The sequence below is a fragment of the Callospermophilus lateralis genome, chromosome 1 (assembly GCF_048772815.1).
Source record: "Callospermophilus lateralis isolate mCalLat2 chromosome 1, mCalLat2.hap1, whole genome shotgun sequence".
Lineage (NCBI taxonomy): Eukaryota > Metazoa > Chordata > Mammalia > Rodentia > Sciuridae > Callospermophilus > Callospermophilus lateralis.
The window spans coordinates 46,780,439-46,798,365 of record NC_135305.1 but is presented as its reverse complement, the minus strand read 5'-3'; the positions used below and the strand labels follow the sequence as shown (position 1 = coordinate 46,798,365).

Below are 17,927 nucleotides of genomic sequence, written 5' to 3'. Positions count from 1 at the left end.
ACCAAACTATGAAAAAAAAACTAGAATTGTCATTATATTCACAAATACCCAAACTGTAATTATAGTTTACTGAAAATTTTGATATTTTAGTACAATAATAACTTAGTACTGGCTAGGGCATGGATGCCAAAGCTAGTTATTCTGTGAAAGACTGGTTACTTGACCTTTTGCAGGTATAGTTTAAATGAGAGCCACAGAATGGTACATACTTTATGTGGCTGTTGTGGGAATTAAATATATATAATATACATATATATATTTAATTAATTATATATAAATGTATATAATGTACATACATGTATATAATAAATATATATTATACACATACATTTATATGTGTATATGTATAATTAGACCAATACTCAGTTTACAGGGAGTGTGAAGTGTTTGTTAATATTCTTTCAAAGGAAATGAGTCCCTCCCTGGTATACCACCATGTCTCCTTTCGTTCTATGCCACATGCCATCCTCCTCCTCCAAGAAGAGTGTGACATCACTCTTATCTATGGTAAAACTGAAATAGAAAAGAATCCAGGCATCTTAGCTCACTGTCCTAAGGAAGGGTTCACCTAAGGGACTATCATGGTTCCTGGAGATGGGATTTGAATTTTTTCTTCCATCTATTCAGCCAAGTGGATCATAATGTTCTAGACAACTAACTGGCTCCAAGTGGTTGGTTTAATTTCTTGGTGTTTGGCGACCTGTGGAAGCTGATGCAAAAAAAATTATCAGCAACTCCCAAAGGGCCTCTAAGTCAATATTTTGATGAGCTTTTCTGCTTCCACATTTTAAACTAAGTAAAATTAAAGACAATATCTCTTTTTTTTCTGATAGTATTTCAGAAAATTAAAGTGCTTTGAAAATATTTACTGTGACTATCACATGTTTCCAAAGATGCAAAATCATAAGGTCATAGCATCTAAACATTTATAATAAAAATTTCCTTGTTATTCTTTGTATGACTATCATAGCTCCTTAAAATATAAGATAGCTATCATCCAATTTGGGATAAGGAAATAATGCAGTTTATATTAAAAAGATTTAATGTGTTATTAATGTTGTATAAAGGTACTGCAAATCAGAAATGTTTTTATTAGTCAATTTCCTTATCCAGAGGTTACAAATAAGGCCATTAAACACGATATTCTTGATTTTATTTTAAGATGAACCATCGTTTCTATTAGCTAATTCCAAATTAATAAAAACATTGAACTATTAAACTGAAAAAAAAATAACACTAGAACACTCCTCTCCCCCTTTTAACAGTATACAGGGCTTTTAAATAAATCAAGGCACTTTGTACCCACATACATAACCCACAGAGTTTTGGACTTGCTTTGTCTGGATGTGAATTCTGTGATGAAAGAAGCTGTTCTGTGAACACATCACTAGAATTGGGACATGTAATGACTTGCTGGCCAGCATGCAGGCACCCTTTACTGGTGCATAACACCTTGGTTTTCCTCTATGAATTCATCCCCTCTCTGTTCTCAAGCTATGTCATTTTAGTTTGCATGAAACCCACTGCTACTTCCAGGCAAGGACCATCAGACAGATCCATGTACCTATTTCCTACCTCCATCCCCCCAGTGGTCATTATGATCGGCTCTGAGATGGGCACATTTAACCAATAAGGGCCAATGACATTCGACCTTTGCTTGGGCTTCCAGGAAAGAAAAATTTCTGTTCTCTTCCAGGTGAGATTACTTTTAGAAAAGAACCTCTGCCTTTCCTTTGAATGAGACCTCTCTCCTTAGAACAAGTATTGGGAAAATGTGAGCATCCCTGTTGCTAGGAAAAGCAGAGAACCTGGAGCTGCTATGGGTGGGATGGGGGGGCTTGGGGGTTACCACACATTGTGGCATCTGAAGTCAGCCTCAAGTGATGGAGAGACCTGAGCCTCAGTGTGAGTTTATGGATCAAGCTTCACCTAAACCTGTTAAAATTCTGAAGTTTTCCTTTAATATTTAAACCAGTCTGGGTTGTTTTCTGTTATCAAAATAGAGTCATAACTAAGGCAAGCAAAATAGCCTAGGCAAGATAAGAACCTTTGTCCTCAGAATGGTGTTCCTAAGGGCACAGGTGTGCTATAACCACCGACTGGGTGTGGGAAGGAAGTGGGCCAACCCCAGGCTGTTAGCCAGTAAGAGAAGAGAAACTCGAGGATGACTTCATGGAAGTGCCAAGGATGAGAAGGAAAAGAAGAACCCATCGATGCAGCTTGGGAGTTGGAGCTGTTCTTGCTTAGCACATAGAGGAGAGCCTGAGTTAGCATCAGGTTTTTAGAGTAATGGCTGGGTAATCAGGTATTCATATCATGAAAAGTTTTCTAGTTAAAAGAAGAATTGGTAGTTATTAAACATTATAGTCTTCCTCTTCTTTTGGTGGGGTGGTGGTGGGAAGGTACTGGGGTGAACCCAGATGTGCTTAACCACTGAGCCATATCTATAGCCCATTTTATTTTTTGTTTTGAGACAGGGTCTCCTTAAGTTTCTCAGAGCTTCACTAAGTTGCTGACTGAGACTGGCTTGAATTCATGATCCCCCTGCCTCAGCCTCTCAGTTGCTGGGATTATAAGTATGTACCACCATGCCTGGTACATGTTCAGTTTTGATTTTAATACTAGAACTCAGACATTTTCCATGAGTGTTCTCTTTTTCATAAATAATTGCTCTGCCTTGGTAGATGAAATTAAAAGGAAATAGAATGAAAACTCTGGTCAGGGAAACATTTCTTTATCTTATTCATAGGGAAGAGAATATTCCTTCTTTATCCATTCTGAACTTAGAAAACTTTTTTCTATATAATACTGAAATATTTAACAATGCATAAAACCATAAGCATTTATATTAAAATACAACTTTAAATACATCCCTGTAATTTTCACCAGGAACTTTGTAAAATATAATGAAAATACATGCATGGATATTAAATCAAGAAAGACCACTCAAAAATTCAAATGGAAATGCAGCATTTCATACAATATAATAAATATCCAGGATATCAAATCTGCAAATTGATCATTACTCTGACTTAGATTCTTTTATCGAGTTAAGACTTGCTATATAATTTATCATAATAACCTTACAAGTTAAACATAACTAATGTGAAAAGAGAATTCAATTAATCTCACTACTGAAATAACACAATCCCCAATATTTTGCAACATATTTTAATCTATTAACATATAAAACTATCATTTTGGCAAGAAATACACATCCATATAACTAATTGCTCAATTACCTTCTTTTTCAATGTTAAAAATAATCAGAAATAATAGTATGAAAAGAAACAGGCTAATCTTAATTCTGAGATAATCTTATTGCCTCAGCTCTTAGGCTTTGGCAATAAATGTCTTACATTTTAATATGTCATATAACTTAAATACCATATTTACAAAATATAAAACTCTGTTAGCAAAATACTATACTGACTTTACACATTTAAAGGGTGTTTTTCATTATAATATATGAGAGCCCTTTATATTTTTACCTATGCTGTATTCCCACCTGTTTTCAGATTCTCCCTCTCCCAGGATCTCTGTGCCGAGTTGTTAACAGAGGAAACTGGTCTATAATAAAATTATGACTCTCAAGATCAAAGATTGTCGTATACCATATAGAGGTTTTTCTAAACAAATTCTCCTGGTTAAAAGGCACTTAAAATCCAATTAATACATTTTACTTTTTTACAGTTTGACTCTTTGTCACTAAATGTCTCCAAGGAACACGTTTTAGGGATATTGTGTTACTTATGAAGATTTTTTTTTTCTACTGTCCTTCTTTTGAAGTACATGAAAGGGTCAGTAGGCACCAACCACTCAGTTTAACTTTTCAACATCTGTCTATGCACAAACACTTAGTAACATTTCTTCAATTAAAATACTGAGAATAAATGAGATTCATGTTTACCACTCCTGGTTGCCATAGAGATGTCTGTAAAAAAAAAAAAAAAAAAAAAAAAAACAGAGAGAGAGAGAGAGACGGCTGTTCACCCACCATTACTGATTTCCATAACTGAGTTCCATAGTTGAGGATCTTTTCCTGAGTATGGACCAGGTCTCCAGTGTGAGGGTTCTTTCTTGCTGAGGAAACAGATTTATCTTCCTTGTATGTCAATATACATCCTCCAAACCACTCACAGATGAATGCAAACCTTCTCAACTTCAAAATCCCAAGAAATCCATGATCAATGTGTAATTGGATGTCAGTCAGGTAAAGGAAATCTCAGAGGGGCTCAAGGATCTGGGAGTGCAGGAGTCACCTTGGCCAGCACTGTACCAGGAGAGGAACCCTTTGGCTGCAACCCCATTGTTTGTTGCTGAGTCTTGCAGGAGGCTGGAGAGAGGAGTTACTTACAAGTGTGGACGTCAGTCATGCTCTCACACCTTCTGCAGCGGACATAACAGCACCAGATGAATTTACACTCACACCTCTCCACGTGCCTGACCACATGAGTGTTGTAGCCTCGGCCACAGCAAAGGAGGTTGCAACCATCTGCACCCTCTGATGTACGGTTGCATTCTCTGCCTTGTGTCCCTGGGATCCCTAGCTTTTTATCTTCCACACAGTAGTTGGGAGACTTATTAACATAGAGCAGGTCATCCTTACGGATTGGTATTTTCCTCTGATCTTTTTCTCTCCTGCGCATTTTCCTCTTTATTTTGTCTGATACCTGGATACTGTTTTCATATTTATCCTTTAACCAATGGCCAATCTTTTCAAAAGAAGACATGGTTTTCCAGCATGTTTTCACAGCACAGGAACCAGAAACTCCATGGCAGCGGCAGTCTACTGACATCAACTTGGCGACCGCCTGAAACCAACAGTAATTATGTTTAAATGTCAGAAACACAGCTAACTGAATTACTTAACTTTCTGGGTCTGTTTCCTCCTATTAAACAAACAAAAAAAAAATGACAGCTTTGAAACTAAAGGATCTTTAACGATTATTTAGGGTTCAAATGTTTTTAGTTTTGTCCAAATGTCTCAATCTTGCAGAGCAAATCCAAGTTGCATTTAAAGTAGTAGTAGGCCAGACTATAGTTGTCAGAGATTATCGGAGATACCAAAGGAAAATTATTTTTATTACTAATCCCTTACTCAAATTTGTGGGAGGATGCTCATGAATGCCTGCATGTTCTTGGTACCAGTGAATACATTGCTATTCACAGTGTGATTCATGACCAGCAGCCCCAGCATGCCACATGAGAAATTCAAGCCTTACTCCAGAAGTACAGAATCAAAAGCTCCAATTTAATAAGACCCCATATGATTCTTATGCACATTTAAGTTTGAGAAGCACTGATAAAGCAGATGCCCTCAACTTGCACAGTACATTAATGGGGACTCTACAAATAAATCTTGCTCAAACCCTTGAGATTATGACTTAATTGGTTGGCACAAGCTGCTCAAATGATACTAACTGCAGCCAGTGATGACATCTATTGTTCCAGTTGAAAGTCTTAGGTTTGACCCCTATAAAAGTTAGATATGTTAATGTAGGGTAGGGTGGGGAAGGAATAGGGAGAATCCCCTGGTCACAGGACACATGAGAAACCTTGACTAATCAAGTTAAGTTGGTCAAAAGGAGAATGAGCTATAAAGTATGGATGCTTCCAGCAAACCCTTCCTCTTTTCTGGAAAATTAATCCAAAACATATGTCCTATTCCTAGTGGATCAGTAGCACTATCCTAACAGCAAAACAGAAAAAGGATAATGTTTTTGTAATTTTTCAGTTCTAAGTGGGGAGTTTATGCAGAAATTCCACTTTATGGAGAGGAATTAAATGAGATGACATATTAAATTTGTAATAACCCATGAGTCGGGTGCATATTAAGTTCTAAATGTCTCCTTTTTCTGAAGAACAAGTTACAGTAAGAGTTAAGATAAAAAGCTTCAATGGAACTAATAATGCAAAAACAATAAAAGATTTTAGAAATTTAGGACTCTAAACTCTTATATACCAGGCTCGCCAGCATAGCTTCCTTCAATCCCCAGATGATGGCAGAGCAGATTAATAAATCGTCAGCACGAGCTGTAGAGTTGACATTCTGTCAACATGCTGGGCAAAATGAAAAATGGATCCAGCCATTCAATTACTTGGAAATTATGTATGTAATTTCACCAAAGAAAGGGAAAAAAAACCCGCACAGTTTAAATTCTGCTTGCAGTTCTTATCAAAACTATAAAATGACAAGGGTATATACTTTGCTAGTTTGTATTAAACCCAATATTGACATATTTATGGAATTACATTTTCTAACACATTAGGAAAGTTTTCTGTACTATCTAGTGATGCAGAATATTCCAAACAACTAAGATTAATTTTCAGCTTTCAATGAAAGCATATGATATTGATTTGTACAATGTTTGTTACTTCTTAGTCGTGTTTAAAAATAATCAACAGAATAATATTTAAACTCTGTTCTTTATAGAATATGGCACATATACTCCTTTTGAATTCATGAAACTGAAAAACTAATTAATGTATCTATTTCTTATTAACCTAAGGCAAAATATGCCCTCCACTGATATAAGAGAAATATATGAAATATGGCACACAGGCTTACTTGGTTTAATTTATGGCATTTGATATTCACAAAACCCTCAATTCATTAAGACACCACTAGGCAAAGAAATGATCAAATTAATGTGATCTGTCTGTCTTTGTCCAGATTTTAAGTGCCTGAAGGGTTTGAGAATACGAGGTCAATCAGTCTTAGGTAATAACAAATTATCCAAGAAAGGCAAAAACCTAAGAAAGTATGATTATGTGCTTAAGCCTGATCAACATTCCTTATAGTCCTCACTTAGTGATTTAAAGCTGGCTTTTCCTCTGGATCATGACTGGAGGAGCTGACTTGTCCTATTATTAACTGGTTCAGACATCATGGAAGGAGTTGCCAACCAGCAAAGCACGGAGACAGAGTAGATGCTCATCAAATACTTATTGACTAATTAGTCCCGCTCACTCAAGCAGTTTTAATCCATCCTCGGTTGGTAACCCGAACCAGAGGATGTAATAAAAATCACCCTCATAAACAAAAAAAACTGACTGCCCCAGGGCCAGGGGTACTAGGACACCTTGGTCATCTGGACTATCCACCAATTCTTTCACTCTAGCCCTGTCCACAAGATTAGTCCACAAAAATGACATGGTGCTTCCCAGGTTTGAAGAATAAAAAGAGATTTTCAAATTCAATTTTTTCAACCTCTGAATTTCTATCTGAGTTTTGGGAGAATTTTTCTACTCTAGAAAACTAACCCTTTTAAATACCTGAAGTTTATAATTTGCCAGTAAGATTTTTTTTTTTAGTTTTATTCCATTACTTTTGAATTGTAAGTGGTTCTAACAATAAGAAATCATATTTTTATCATCTATATGACATATTTTTCTTAGAATCTGTGTATATAAGTGAACTTCAAAGAGAAGAATTCCAATAACTTGACATGCAATTTGAATGACTATACCCTTATAATACTTCTAGGGTAGACCTTGTCCAAATGTGAATTAAAATAAACCCATATAATCACACTCAGAATTTTATGAAATTCAGAGTTTGGGGGCAGATAAACACACACAAGTTTAGCTCTACAGAATTTAGCATTTCTCATAGCACATTTTTCACAGATAGTTTTACTTCATTTAGTTTTTATAGGGAGAAATGCTTTGTACCTAGTAGGCATTTAGTGAATAGGTATTTTGTTAAAATTCCAATTTTATAGAAAAAGAAACAGCACAAACACTTGTCTTATATAAGTTGATGATTTGTGATATAAGATCTTCATACACAGCAAGATAATTTTAGTAGAACAGAGAAAAATTAAAGTGGATAAAGCAAGTATATTTAAGGAGATTGTATGAACACTGCAAAATTTTTTTTAAAAGTATATTCTAGATCTTTTCCTTTCAGGTTCCTAATTAACGTTAACTAGTCATTCTGAGTTACAGTGATAGCTCCATCATTTTCTGGTAATGGGAAAAGTAAGAGAATAGCAACCAAATGAGTTGTGTGTGGTTATGAGAAAATTCCTTTCTCTACTCTAGTTGAATTGTTAAGGTTTATAACGATATTAACAGAGGAATGTTTTGTTAACTATTGCAAACAGATGTGCACATTTTGGTGGAACATTTTTAGACCATGGGAGAGCAATTAGGAGGGTGGCATTTAATATACTGTATTCCTCATGTCAGTTTTGGTTTGATCAATTTCTAATGAAGTGAAATAGGAAAGATATATCATTGGTACTTAAGGTAAAAATAGAAACAGCTTAAGAAGTGGTTTAAGGACTGATTGGTCCCACAATTTGGACTCAGAGGTAATGCAGCAGGCGAAGATTGTTTTCCAGTATAGTACATTATTCAAACTTTATAGGAATGGCCAGAAAATTGTTGTGGAACATTTTGTGAGTTAACATTTCATTTCGTCAATCATCAAATGATCTGTTTAAGTTTTTTATGAAAACTGTGACATGAGATTGGATGGATGGGTGTAGGATTCCTACTCTTTTGATCCATTTTGTCTCTTTTGGTTCAAAAATATATTTGAACCTGCTGAAAAGCAAAACGCTTATGTGTTGTTCAACTACTTATAAATATTCCTGAAACAGGTCAATGAAAATTTGGGGCTGGCCCTTCCCACTTTGTTGAGTTACTCATCATAAAACAAATTATGGGGTAGAGAAACTTAAAAGTTTATGAGGTGGACATGGTAAGAATGGAAATATTTTAAGCACACCAAAAGAAATACCCATAAATATTCCAAGTCACATTATTCCCAGAAGTTCTGCCCCTGGAAGACATCACATCATTCTGCTAACCAATCACTATCCGGCAACATTATTCTTGGAGTTATAACTTTAGGAATGGTGTCAGAAACCAAGTGGGAATCAGAGTATTTAAGGTCAGCGGTTAGAAAATCATCTATCCTGCTCATAGCACTACTAAGCGCCAGTACCCACATTTCTCTGAACGCTTTCCTACATTTCGAGTTTGGGATTTTGAGACTAAAAAAATCAACTCAATTGAATGCAGACCTTGAACTTCACTCAGACGAATATGCCTAGTAGATTAAAATCCTAATTGCCAGTATTGAAAATTGAGTCGATTGCTCTTACATGTTAGCTAATACCCTGGAAACCTGTTCCTTGGAGAGTTTTTTGTTTTGTTTTGTTTTTCTTTTGGGGGATTTTTTTTTCTTTTTTTGGCTACCAATGGAAAGAAAAATACAAAATGTTTTGAATTATAATACCTCATGAGGGAAGACCAACAAAAACATTAGTGTAGCACTTTCAAAATAACCAGGTAAATATTTTGTAATATTTTTAAGATTCCATTTAGAATAACGTGAAAAAAAAAGTTTCCATAGGGAAAACTCCAAAATTTGTACAAAAAGTATATGTGCACATAGGCTGAATTATTTTCTCCCTAGACAGAATAATAGCAGAAAATCTATGTACTATGAGAAAATTGATTTTTGCTAACAAGTAGTGGATTAAAGTCCAAGTTGAATAGCTCTTTTTAAAAAAAATAAAATCAGAAAGGAAATAAAAGTTTAATACTAACAGTTACAGCGGAAACTATTGCTATCTAATTTTAAAATAAAACTAAATAGATGAGATAAAATAAAACTAAATAGTTGCATAATGTTACTTGTAAAAATTCATTTTAGAATGATTTAGGGCTTTTCATAAATTCAGAGACTGCTTTATTTGAGAAAACTAATCATAACATGAGCTCCTACGTTTTGGTTTTCCAGTTAAAATTTTTAAATCACTACCAGATTATTTAAAGAAAGGCTAAAGAAGATATAAGTTCTATGTTGATAATAAACTTTCATTTAATTGTTTTCTTGTTTTATAATACATGTCTATTTTATATAACTTGATAACTTTCTTTAGTTTAACTCTAGAGTTTAAAAGAACAAGAACGTATGTTATTTACATTTACCATCTTTTATATTACTATGTTAAAAATTATAAATATTTCTTCATTGGATAATATTTAAATTGAAGCAACATTTTTTAAAAAAATTTAAGGGAAAGAGTACTACATAACTACATATTAGACAAGATTTATTTAAGTGAGGTAAAATAATTTTTAATTTTTTAAACAAAAATATGGAAAGATTATATAACTACTGATTTCTTTATTTACTACTTTGCTATTTTGAAATTAATATTAAAATTGTTTGAAAATTTAAATTTAAATGTTTAAATTTACTGAGTTTGCGGTTTTTGTATTTTAAACCAAGGCAGTTAACTAAATTGGCTAGAACTCACAACCATTCTGGATGAGTCCCAGTATTTACTTGCCAAAAATGTAAAACAAATGCAACATATATTTTAAATATTCCTAAGAGATACTGCAACTTTCTTTAATTTACTTCAGGAGAATGTGGTAGATTGCAATGGCTGCTCTGGGACCTTTATAGGTTATTGCCTATTTACAATAATATACAATATGTGTGGATAGTTCTGTCTTAAAAAGTTTATTATGATGTAGAAAATACATACTCATAAAAAAAAGTTACAACCAGAAAAGTCACTATGAATTGCCAACTAATTCAACTATGTTGTAGAACTCAAACTTCATTGAATCGATATTCAATAATATAATTATACCTAAGTTAAATTAAGCTACACATATACCCATTTTAAGAAAACAAAGTAAAAAATCAGAAATTATAAAAGAAGTTAATTAAGTGATTGTTCTTCAAATTTCCCTCCTCTCAATCTACTTTGAATATAGCTATGTTTTAAAATAGCCAAACATTTAATATAACTATAACTTCCTAATACTTATCTGAATTTATGATTTTTAAAAACAAACCTAAATAGCTTTAAAACAAAATACCCATTTTATTTAAAAAAGAAAACTTTGCTTTGCAAAAAATATGATAGTAGTTGTTTACTTCCCAAGTATATTTGTTCAAGAAATTAAGAACACAAATGACAGCATGTTTCAGAACCACTGAACAGAAAAACATTGAATTTCCAGACACATAATCAAAATTCAAATTTGGGAAAGTAATATTTGATTCAGTACCATTAGAAAGGCAGATACCATAAGTCTTATTCTGGCTTTGCCATTAACTTCCTAAGGGGGTGGAGCCAGTAATACAACAGGTACATGTACAATGGTTATTTCATGATTAATCTTTCAGGGTGCAACATATACTAATACATTGTATTACAAGATTCAACTCACATTAGATGTAGAACCTAATAGAATCAATGTGGTCAGCACACACTCATTAAGGAATATGAGTGTCTGTGGATATGTGTGTGTATATTTAAATGTGTATGTTTGTGTGCTGTCAGTGCTCAGTGTTTAAATCATTTAGATGGATTCATCCAGAAGTGTAATCCTAGTGTTATTTACATAAAAACATTGGATTTGTATTTCATTTTCTTATACATACCTGCCTCCCAGCTTCACTGTTATGTAGGTTCATTGTTAGCAGCACTTTGCTTTCTTTTCCAGTGGTATTTCTGATGGGGAAGTCCAGGAACTTTCTGCTGAACCACATGCCATACTGAACATCATCAGAACAGCCTCCCCAGTGCCAGCCTTCACTTGCTGAGCCACCATTCTGCAGGGTGGTATCACAGGAACATTCTGTCATGTTGCCTGCACTGCATGACCTGGTCACAGAGTGCACCAGGCCTGCCGCCATCACAGCATGAATAAATGCTGTCTCCTTAGTGCCTAGAATAAAACATAAATTGCCTAATTAGAAAGCCACATCACTTTTTGTTTATGTTCACAACAAAGGCTCCCACTCATCCTCTTACCAGGCAAGTAATTTTTCAATAGCTTATAAAGGATGCTTACCGTGTATGTATTTAGAAAGGAAGATTTCTATTGTTTCAGCCTTTAAAACAGCAACATTAATTTTTAGTATCCCACTTGAGGGGACTTTCATACATTGTAATGCCACATATTATCTTCATATCTTAAAATCATATTTAAGCTTAGTGTCCAATAACAGCTCAATAACAAAGGTCAAATTTAAATTCCTTTGCATGGATTCTGTGAATCTAAAATACTCACAGGAAATCAGAGAAGGAAAGGAAAACATTTTTAAATTTAAAATATGCTGCATTCACAAAACACATGCTGAAAAAATGTAATATGATTTTTGTTTGAGTAAATAATATTCTTCAGAATGCAAATTAAAATTAAGCCAAGATCAAGATGATTAATAGATAAATGTTACAGTTTACTTTCATACTAAAAACTAGACTTTAAAAAATCCATGATAGTAATAAAAAACAGTTAACATTTTACATAATACAACTCTTACAGTTATAAAGGTAATGAAAAGTAAAGTAAAATAATTGAAATGTCACTAGCAAAAAAAAAAAAAAAAAATTCTTAACAAAAAGTATCCTATAATGAAGTAGTTGTATTTAGCAGTCCTAAAGTAGAGTTTGAACTAAAATCTTTGAAAATTAAAGTTCTATTAAAACATTAATAAGGTGAACTAGAAGGGACTCAGCAGGGTGACATTTTTTTTTCCTTTCCAGATGTTTAGATTGGAAAAGAAACAGTTTCACGCCCGTTGTCCAAGAAACCTTTTCAACAGCTAAAGCTTCTGCACTTCAGCAACTGTGAAAAACACTTTTTGTTTTTCTTTTTCCTTTTCTTTCTTCTTCTTCTCTCTCCCCACTCCCACCTACGGGGATCTGGGCTCCCTCGGAAGGGTGCGCGAGCTAAAACTTTAAGGCAGAAAAGACTTGCTTTGGCAGCAGAGTGTGTGTGTGGACCCTGCGGGAAAGGGTCAAAGGTGGGGAGAGAAGGGAAATGAACCCGAAAAACGACAATGCATCTTTCAGCGACCCAATCCTAAAATTCTTTGAATCTATTAATATTCCAGGAACAATCCTGGCTCTCTGCACCTTTATCCTTACCAAGACACTACACACGTGGAAAGAGAACTTAACTTTATTGCAGTTTCCCCTGTCGCGGGAGAGCGCTGAGGAAGGGAGAGCGAGAAGGAAAGGAAAACAGGGGAGACAGCTAAAGTAGTGGTGCTCAGGTTAGCCGCGCTTCGGGTGGTCGGGGACAGGCCCTTTAAAGCCCCCCTCCTGTGGTCCTCCCGGTGCTCGGAGGAATCAACAAGCGTGGGGCTTCGCTTCGGTTAGCCACTTGTCCAGGGCTCGGTGAGCTGCAGAGCCGGTTAAATCAAAGCAGATGCGGCTGCAGCATTCCCCGCTGCCGACATCATGTTTCTCCAGCTGGTCACTCAAGTAGCGGGGCGCTTCGGGGTCCGAGGGGGTCGGCGGGGAAGGAGAGTCAAGAGTTTTTCTGCAACTCTAGCGTAGCGCCGCGGGAAGGAGGAAAAGCCACTGCCCCTCGCACCCCGGCTCTGTACCTGGGAAGTCCCCCCTCCTCCAGTATCGCACCTGCACCCGGAGTCTGGCCTCTGTCGCTCCTGGTTCCCTGCACTAAAAGCCTTTTTCAAGATTTAGGGAGCCACGAGACCACTCTAACATTATTTGCTTTATTTGAAGTAAATGACAGAGGAGTTGTCGCCTTGTGTTCCCTGCCATTCCCAAAGGTCCTAGACTCACCGCTGGTCAATTCGTAGCCAAAGAGGGGGCTGCTGCCGAGCGGGGCAGTGGCGGCGGCATTGGCGGTGGCGACCATGCAGTTCCATCTCTCGTGTTTGAACTGGCTCCTGCACTCCTGAATGCCCAGCCGGGCGCCCTCGCGGATGCTGGGCAGCAGGTAGGGTTTCCTCTTGCATAGCTCCTTCTGGCGGCTGTTCAGTGGCAAGTTGGCGCAGCCCAGCTTCTCCGGAACCCCAAAGGAGGCGATGCCCAACCACCTGTAAGACACGGCCGCCCCTAGCGTAAGCCGCTCCCCTGCCCTCCTCCCCAATCCCAGATGTTTACCCGAAAATTAGGTCACCCGCTCTAGGGTCTCCGCCCCTCCTCTCCTGGCCTCAGTTGAATGTTCTGGGGGTTGGGCACCTTTTTTTAACCACATAACCCGGGTACCTCTGCTGCCCCTATACTCACATCCAGTTTCCTTGGACTCCGCAGGGGAACAGCGCAAACAGGACTGCCCATAGTGCGCACAGGCGGGGCAGTGCCAGGAGTGTCGCTCTGTCCATGGCCCCCGCATGGAGTCCCCCAGCCCCGACCACTCCTCTTCTGCCTCACTTCTCCAGAGATTCGAAGGGCCGGAGGTCAGTTCTTCAGCACCACGTTGTTCTTCGCCCTCTTCCTCCTTGCAGAGAGCATAAAAAGGCAGCTAACAATGATAGGGGATCTCACAAGCCCCAAGGCCCCTTGCAGTATGAGAAGGTGGAAGAAGTTCTTTGGGGCCCTCCTGCTCAGAGTTGGAGATGTGCTGGAGATGCGAGAAAGTCCCTCACATTCCAAGGTGTGAAACTTATGTTGATGTCTCTGCGTCTCCATTGCCCCCGGCTTCTCTTCTCATCCCCTCCCCCTGACCGCGCCTGGCTCCTGATTGGCCCAGTAGCGGTCCCGCATCTCATCATCCCGAAACCTCAGGATCCTATTGGCTGACTGCGGGTTCGGCGGGGGGCGCTCTGGACCCGCGGCTCCCGGAGAGTCTGTCCAGACTAGGGGGTGTCATAACCTTTCCTCTGGTTCCAGCTTCCAAATCGCTTCGGGATTGATTCAACTCAAAGACTGACAGGGCTCTTTTGTCTTGGCAACCCAGGATATATTGTGGGTTTGATGGGAGACGTTTGCCTTCCACCCACCTAAGGGCTTCTGGATTACCCTCTGGATTGAGTGGCTGGAAAATCTCTCTGCCTCTTTTTCTTTCCTTGCTTTTCCTTCAATTCCCAGAAGAATAGTCTTTTTAAGTCAGAGTTGGTGCCAAACAAGTTGACGGTCCAATCCCCTATTTCAGGTCTTAAATGCCAGGGGACTTTAGTGGATGGGTAAGATACCGTCTGGTTTATACTCTTCCGCCATTTATGTATACTTTTATTTTTAGCGAAAGGGAGGATTCTATTCTACCACATTTAAATTGTGCTGTGAATTCCTTTTCTCTATTTGTCTTGTTTCCTGCACTATCTGTCCCAAGTGAAAATGAAGGGAAGAGAAGTAAGTGATAGTTGTCTGGAGAACTCTAGAACAGATAAGGGTATGTTCTTATCCTTCTCTTCAGACTCACTTTGGCTCTTGTGAAAACCTTGGACTGGGCTACACACCCAAAACAACAACAGCAAAAACCTACTGTGTTCCAGTCCTGTGGGAATTTATAAGGCAAGATTCCTTCTCTCGAGAATATGAGCCAGTCATTCAGAGAAATCTTAAACAAAATAATTTGAGATTATCAGAAATGAAGAATGTAGAAGTTAGCAGTATACTCTTTGGAGCCAAAGGTACAGGCAGCTGAGTGTTTTGGCAGCTGGTAGTTTTGGATGGTTAGTTAACCCAGTGTTTTGTAGAAAGAAAGGTCTGTGGGACAACTCTGAAGACCAGAGGAATATGCTTAGCTGTGGTGCCAGAAAGCTCTGTCTCACTCAGACACAAGAAATGCTTCTGAGATGTATCGCTTGCTCCCCAGACATTTCTGAAAGGCTGTCAAACACTCAAGGTGGACATACCAGCTCAGTGGGTACCCCAAAGGAGACTCAATTAAAGGCTTTGATAATGTTTGCTGCTTGTTCTCAGTATCCAATAGGGTAGAGCAACAAGAGCCATTGAAATTTCCATTCTGATCCAATCACTCCTTTATCCAACATTTATTGAGTGTACACCATGTACCGGATCCTAAAGCCACATTGTAATTTTTTGAGAGTCAAGTTGATGCTAGGTTATAGCTACTGATCCAGAAATATTTTGGCTAATGACTAGTGGCTTCTCTGAAAATCAGAACCTCCCTCCAGCTCTCTTTATTCTGTGAGCTTCCTCAAAAGAGACCATGTCATTGGACCCAATACCTGACATCCTGGTTTAAGTACAACTTATTGAGTGAATTCGCATGATGAGGAACATCTTGAGTAGATACCTAAGTGGCCTAAATGCTGGAACTAGAGAAGTTTCTTCCTTTCAAAGATAATTGGAGGGGGTGCCATTTCTACATTTCAGGAAGGGTGTAAAGAACATCAATTCCATTCTGTGATTTCAGGGCCAATAGCGTTAAATGTTTTAAAGAGGTTGTTTATTTTTTTTCCATTCAAAAATACATAATGAGGGGATGAGCATGTAGCTCAGTGGTAAAGCACTTGACTAGCAGTCATGAGGCCCTGGGTTCAAGCCTCAGCACTGCAAAAAGAATTTTCCATAATGGGTTACAATACAATGCAATAAATGTTGGAAGTATAACACATATAGATTATTTAATCCAGTCTTGGCCAGAGGAATAGCCACTTGCATGTTTTCTTCCTTGTTATTCTAGGGGCCCAGCCCTGTCCATACATCTAGATGAAGCCTTTGGAGGAACAAAGTATACTTTTCTTAGAATCTAAGCCCACTGGATCAAACATTTCAAATCCAAGGCACATTTTCAGGGCCTTAGTGGTCCTGTATCTCTTTTGTATGGTCTAGGACCTTAGGGGTCATTGTGTTCATACTTCTCAAGCAAAGGAAACAAATTCCTAGGACTTGACCTAGATGAATAAGTAGTTTTTTGTTCAATGAACAGACATTTGAGTTCTCATTTGGGTCCAGACACTGTAAATTCTCATGACTGAGAGCCTGCTATCCTCTCAGATTCTCTCTTGCACTTATTCTCTCCCCACCATTTACCTCTCTATCCTTCTCCTTCCTCCTCCAATGTTCCAACCTTTCCCCCAACAGTTGATGCTGATTTTATAGATGAGGCATGCAATTTGAGAAGATTAAGAAGTTTGACCAAACTCACTCAGTTAGTAAGTAGTAGAATCAAAAATCTTATTTCAGAGGCCCTGTTCTGTCCACCATAACATACTGCTTCATAACCTAATTCAAAAACCACAATTAATTTTTTTCCCCTGACAAATCCCAGATCACTAGGACTTAGGATCCAAACTTCTCATTGTGTTCCATAGTTCCTTACATCATAGTTCATAGTTATCTCTGTTGAAAAAGTTTTGTTTTTCTGAAGATAAACAAAATCCATAATAAGTAAGTACCCTGAGGAGTTCTCTATGAAGTGGGTCCTTGAGGGTAGGTAGCAGTCTGCATGAATGCCTTTCCATTTTCCTTCTCTCTACTGTCTGTGGGTTTTGTGGGCTGAGAGGAGCCATGGAAAGAGCACAGGGGTGGGTTGGGTGACTGCAGCTCTGGTTAACAAGTGATAGATTATCTTGGGTAACTTATTTCTACTTCATGTCTTGGTTTTCTCATCTGTAGAATTATTAAAACTCTCTTTCAGTTATGAATCTCTTTAGAGTACTCATAGGACCGGAGTGGAGAAGGTAGTATGTGTGGTTACATGTGGTTCCAAGTGCAGGGGCAGAGGGAAAAATGCCTTGCCAGGGGATTCCAGGAGGACAAAACCCTAGCCACTGTTGGGCTTGTCTGCCTGAGAGATGGGCGTGTCCCCAGAGGAGCACAGGCTTCAGGGTTTTGGCCCCCCATCTGTGTCTTCAGCTCCATGTTTGCTTTGGGATTTCAATGAAAGTGAGTTATTTTCATTGCAGAACTCTTTTTAAAGGGCCAAATTATAATGTTATAATCTTATCAGATCATATGATGGAAAACAAAAGACATGACAGATATTTTATTTATCCTGGAATGTGAAAGTGTGGAGCTCTTTCATAATCTAATTTATTGGTATTTATGCAAAGCAGTTCATCTCAGCAGTGAGCATTATGCTATTTAGACTGGAGCAGTAAAGTAAAAGGTAGGTTAAATATAAACATACACAAATCTCCAGATTTCAAATTGCTTATTTCTTTAGCCACAAGTAGGAGCTTCATTTCCTATTTAATGTTTTTGGTTTTATAATTT

At 37.6% G+C, this 17,927-nt stretch overlaps 1 protein-coding gene across 1 annotated transcript; it reads right to left on the bottom strand.

The window, feature by feature from the left end:
• Positions 1–4,349: 4,349 nt before the first annotated feature.
• Wnt16 (Wnt family member 16) lies at positions 4,350–14,125 on the bottom strand. Its single transcript, XM_076861801.1, has 4 exons — positions 14,031–14,125; positions 13,581–13,837; positions 11,426–11,712; positions 4,350–4,814 (listed from the first exon to the last, which is right to left on the bottom strand). Exons 1-4 carry the CDS (start codon positions 14,123–14,125, stop codon positions 4,350–4,352), a joined length of 1,104 nt encoding a protein of 367 aa, XP_076717916.1.
• Positions 14,126–17,927: the final 3,802 nt, after the last annotated feature.